The following is a 6,000-nucleotide window of genomic DNA, read 5'->3' on the forward strand; positions in this document are numbered from 1 at the left end:
TCCGCAATATCCTTTCTTTCAGGAGTGCTAGTTCTGCAAGGTTCGCAGGAGAGCTTCTGTAAAGTTTGGAAGGTAGGAGACGAGGTACTGGCAGAAGTAAAGCTGTGAGTACCGGGTGTGAGTCGTGCTTCGGTAGCTCAGATGGTAGAGCACTTGCCCACAAAAGGCAAAAGGTCCCGAGTTCGAGTCTCGGTCGGGCACACAGTTTTAATCTGCCAGGAAGTTTCATATCAGTGCACACTCCGCTGCAGAGTGAAAATCTCATTCTGGAATCTCTGGAGAGGCCAGACAAACATGTAGTTCCTGAAGAGGATCAGCACCCTTTTCAGTAGTTGCAGAGGCAACAGGCTGGATGATTGCCTGATCGGGCCTTGTAATATTAAGCAACATGGCTTTGCTATGCTGATACTGCAAACAGGAGAAAGCTAGGAAAACAACAGCCATTATATTTCCTGAAGGCGTGCAACTCTACTGTATGGTTAAGTCTGGGAAAATATTACTTCATTCAGATCTCTATCTGGGAACTACTGAGGAAGATGTCATCACTAGGTAAAACAAAAGTGGCTTTCTATGGCTTTCAGTGTGCAGCATTAGATTCCTTAATTGGATAGGATGAAGTTTGATATAGTTGGAATTAGTGTAGTGTGATGGCAGAAGAAAATGACTTCTGGTCAGATGAGTTATAAAAACAAAATAAAAAATAGCGATAATGTAAAAGTAGGTCTAATAATGAATAACAAGATAATAAAGCAAATAAGCATCTATGAACAGCATAATGAATGCATTATCATAGTCAACATAGACATGAAGGCAACACCCACAAAAATAATACAAGTTTATATGCCAATCAGCGCCATTCATGATGAAGAAATTAAAGAATGTATAATGGGACAAATTATTCAAATAGTGAAAGGAGGCAAAAATTTAATTGTGATGGGGGATTGGATTTAAGCAGTGTAAAAAAGAAGAGAAGGAAAAATAGTGAGGAATATGGACTAGGGGAAAGAAATGATAGGGGAAGTCACCTGATTGAATTTTGTGCAGAATATAGTTTATCACTACTAATCCTTGGTTTAAACTCATGAAAGAAGATTGTACATGTGGAATAGAGCAGGAGACACTGGAATCTTTCAGACTGATTACATAACAGCAAGGCAACTTCAAAACTGGATTTAAAGCTGCAAAACATTTCTAGACACTGAATTGGGTTCTGACCATAATTTGTTGGTTACAAACTGCAGATTAAATCTGATGACATTTCAGAAAGGTAGGAAATTGAGGAAATGGGCCTGAACAGCTTTAAAGAAACAGAGGCAGTTTAGAGTTTGAGAAAGAGAATTAGACAATAATTGACTGAAATAAATAGAAGATAATTGGTTTATTTTGAAAAATTAAATAGTGAAAGCAATATGGGATCAAACAGGGAAAGCCCAGTAGAGCTCTATTAATAACCCATGAGATAAGGTATCTAACTGACAAAAGCAGAAAATATAAAATTTAAGCAAAGGAAGAAGGCAAAATAATATATAGATATCTAGTAAATGAGATTGACAGGAAGTGCAAAATGGCAAAGTAGAGATGGCAAGACTGTAGAAGAATGCATAACTTGAGGAAAGACAGAGGTCACCTATAGAAATATTAAAGAAACTTTGGACAAAAGCAAAGCAGCTCTATGAATATCAAGAGTTCAGATAGGAAATCAGTACCCATGTGAAAGTTACTACCACTTTCAGCTTTTCATATTTGGAAGGACTATCAGTTACATCTCTTGTTGAAACATAATTCTACATCTGCTGCTTAGGACCATGACTTTCAGGATATGAGGAGCAGTTATCACTTACATCAACAGCAAATAATTCATTCTTCAGTGCTGCCCTTCCTGAGTATCTCCATGAACTCTTCCTCAGTGCAACCACAATGGCCTGTCATTTTGTTTGTAGAAACGATGATGGGAAAAAAATTGTGATGCCAATCCTGATTAACAGTAAGACATAAAGCAAAGCTGAATGCAGAAAAAGAGGGTCACAACAAACAAAAGAATCCCAACACAATTTAATGGCAGTAACTGTAAAAAGCTACTAAGATATGGGGCAGAAATTCTGCTGTGTACTTAAACTCAGAAACAGTACTCAAGTTCCTGAGTAGTGACATGTCTGTATTGGTCAAGGGTGCTCAGCAGTCAGAGAGGAGGTACAAGTTGATCAGTAATGCTGAAGGAAAATGCAGAGGTCACAATTAAGCTCTTCAGCAGCTTAGTGGGAACAGTGGGGTTTGATGAATTAATCTATCAACAGCAGTCAAAGGGTTAAATTGGATAAGCCTATGGTGGGAAATTAGCTGTGTCTTTTTGGAGGCTAAATTCTAACATCAACTTTAGGTAATTTATGAAAACTATAAGAAACAGATGGGTATTTGTATCTTGCTCTTTCCAAATGCAAGTCCATTGTTTTAAACATCTATGCATTTAACTTTCTCACAACTACTAAGCTCTCACTTCCAAGCTTTGGAACATTTCCTCTGATAATGGGGATAATGTTTAAAAGTAACAAGACTATATATGTTGCTCCAAACACCTTTACTCAATGTATTTATCATGTACTTTTTGTATTATAACCACAATGTAATTTTTCACATGCCAGTAATGCAATAACAGTTGTGTCACAAATAATTTCTTGTCCATGCAATAAAACTATATGATTCATTTGACACAACACCACTCAAATTTTGAACTTAAAAGTTTCTATGCCTAGACATTATTTCATGGAATTAACTGTAAAGTGAAAACTAGTCCTTTAGATGTATAATAAACATGGAAATCTAGAGTTACAATTATTAATGGCACATTTCTGTTGGAATATATATCAGAAAACAATCAGTCACTCACAAATCTTGCATTATTTTTTACTGATTTTTACAAGCAATATAACTATTCTGCATCATTTCTATAAAATCACAAGTTGTTTCTGAATTTCCATCCATTGCTTGCAGAATACATAAAAACTCCTATGCCATAATATTTACAATGTTTGCCATGTCAATTGTGTGTATAAAATGGAACACTTTCTTTACAGTGGGTGTAGCAGCTGCTGTGCCAAACCTAGGACCAATAATTTCATTGGTGGGTGCTGTGTGTTTATCAACCCTTGGCCTGATGTTCCCTGCCATCATTGAATTGGCCACCTACTGGGAATCTCCTGGACTGGGGAGTTATTACTGGCGTCTCTGGAAAAACGTGTTGATCATTCTGTTTGGAGTACTTGGGTTTGTCACTGGAACCTGGACAAGCATACAAGAAATTGTTGAAGAGATGTAAGGATGTGAGATATTAAGGGAGAATTACTGTGGGAACTGCCTCACACATCCTACATCCGTCCGCATGCAAAGGTTGTGGGAGGCTAATCTCAGTAATCAGTAAACAGAGGCGGATTCAGAGCTTTGTCTACCTAGGTGCAGGCACCACAGGGTAGTTACAGAGTTGGTATGTGATTTATTAAAACCAACTGTGGCACTGGCATTCCCTGCCATAAGCCCTTTTGGGTGTGCCATTTCCAGTAATTTGGAAGAGATAGACTGTTAACATAGATATACATGCCTATTAGACTGCAGAGCTTGCCATATGGTGCTAATGTTTTAGTTAGTGTTATAACCATGTGGCAAGCGAAAAGGGAGCTTTATTAGTGATAATGAGTTAGCAAAGAGTGCCTACAGGAAGAACTAGCTGTTTGCTGTAATGTGTTGAACACGTTTAAGCAAATTTATCTAGTCATAGCCCACAAGCAAATTTAATTTATATAATGTAAAACTGCATTACATGCATTAGAAAACTGCAACATCCATTTCTTTTTGCATTGCAGTTAAAGGGCTATGCAGTAATAGTAAGGGAACAGAGTAATCCAAAACTGTTTTGGACCTCAGTTAATGCAGCAACAGCTTTGTACCAAACATGACAAACTTTTAAAACCATTGTTTGTCATGCACTATAGTCTGTTCCAATGCAGTCTTTCACTGAGCCGCATTCTGTTAATGTTATTAATTGTTTCTGTAAATAAGATACGAGTTATTGTGTAAGGTGCTATCTCAATTGTTTTTTATTGTTATTTAACAAATGTGAATGTAATAATATGTAGATATAGCATGTAAAAGTTGTAAATTTTATTGGACAGAAGAGTAACCTATTTTACTCTTCTTAAATGCAGTATTTGTATACATAAATGGAAAGATAATTTTTAAGTGTTTTTGCACAGGTGGGTGGGTTGGAAATGCTGAATAGTGCCACACAACTAACACAGAGTTTGATATCAGCTTTCTCAGTGTGCTTTCTTAGAGAACTGGCATGATGTACAACTGCAGTGTGTGAAAGATTTCCAATATTGTTCCTGCTTTTGTTTCTATTCATGTATAATGTGTATGCTGCTATTGCAGTTCAGAGATTAATTTACTTTGATTTCATACAATGACATAAGAACAATTTACTCACATTTTACAAAGAAACTGACATAAGAAACATATGTCTTTAAAATTGAAATTAACTCATTTCACCTGTTACAACAACTTTGCAAAAATTGTCAAAAAATTTAAGAAAGGTTAAGCTCAGCAGTTAATAAAGAAGCCAACTGTGATAAATTGTACAATCTAAGTGAGGAATATTATCTGATATTTTCGACAAACACTGTAATGTACAAAGCAGTTATATTTTAGTAGATATATTTTTGTAATGCTGATGCTTTAAACAAAGTTCCAAAATTTAATGATGGATATGAGAAACTATATTTAAACTGTTTCACAGCTTTATACATTTTTTTTTTAAATTTCAATGATGCTCAACATACTATTTTCGAAAAAGGATTTGTGTATTGAATAAAATACTGTTTGAAATCAGAATCAGTAAAAGTGATAAAACTTTTCAGTGATGTTCGCTGGTTTCTGTGGATTATTATTGCTCACTAAAATTCTTAATTATACAAATCTCTGCTGTATAAAAGCACAAGCAACTTCTGTTATGTAGCACTATTTTTCAATTTACTCTGAATACTGCTATCATGAGATTCAGAGCAAATTATTGAATTGATTTACCAGTGGACTTAAGTGGTTCTAGTAAAACAGAAGTGAAAATAAAACATTTTTCAAGTTAGATTTCCATGAAGCTTTTACATTTTTAATACTTTCAAGTTTTTGAACCATTACATGCATACTGCATGATAAAATCTCATGACACCAAGTTATGTTATGCTGTTGCATACAAAATAATAGTATTTTTTGCACATGTAGTTTTTTTACAATGAACAACACATTTCAGATATTTATTTTTAATACTTGCACCACATGGAAACCAGCTTCCTCAGTTTTAGTTGAAATAGGGTACCATATTAGCCAATAGATATCCTTTGTACTTTTGAAACAAAGTTCCAATGTTTGATTGATACTGTTGTTAAGTTTTCATGTATGAGTGAAAGAGGCTGTTGCTTCTTTATGCCATATATATAGTGTAGATCTTTTTCTTGGTAGTCTAGTCCCATTCATTGTGTTATTTTGCATCCTGTGTGTATACTGAATGTTCCTGGCAAAGTATTTTGCTCAGAGCTCAGGAATGTTTTTTAGGTGTATTAAGTGGTACAGTGGCAGTCATGCCAAATGTTTGACATTGAAGGTTATTGATAGTTGCAGGGTGTAAATTATTGGAATGCTGTGTGATTGTAAGGTGGTGCTATGAGTGAAAGAAATATGAAAAATGTTTTAGTCTGCAAAAAAATATCTGCAGCTTACCAAAAAGAATGTAATTTATTGTTAAAAGCTTCATAATATTGTGCCTATCAGCTGTGCTTGTAACTTATTGAACAGATATTCAGTGGAGATTACATGACAGAATGTGCAACATTCAATTGATCATGTATTTGTGTTACACTTACTAGCAGTTCAGATCTGACTGAATATTTATCAGGGACAACATACTTTTTTCTTTTCTTCAAAACTTAAAATTGTCTTTGTGAGTTTTTAATTTCT

General features: G+C 35.0%; 1 protein-coding gene across 1 annotated transcript in view; it reads left to right on the top strand.

Annotated features, from left to right (window-relative positions):
• Positions 1-5,493, top strand: part of LOC126187491 (proton-coupled amino acid transporter-like protein pathetic) — a 113,235-nt gene extending 107,742 nt beyond the window's left edge. Inside the window, exon 11 of the mRNA XM_049928603.1 lies at positions 3,072-5,493. Coding sequence (XP_049784560.1) covers positions 3,072-3,313 — 242 coding nt within the window. The 3' untranslated portion in view covers positions 3,314-5,493. The remainder of the gene's footprint in view (positions 1-3,071) is intronic.
• Positions 5,494-6,000: the final 507 nt, after the last annotated feature.

This window comes from Schistocerca cancellata, chromosome 5 (genome assembly GCF_023864275.1).
Source record: "Schistocerca cancellata isolate TAMUIC-IGC-003103 chromosome 5, iqSchCanc2.1, whole genome shotgun sequence".
Classification (NCBI taxonomy): domain Eukaryota; kingdom Metazoa; phylum Arthropoda; class Insecta; order Orthoptera; family Acrididae; genus Schistocerca; species Schistocerca cancellata.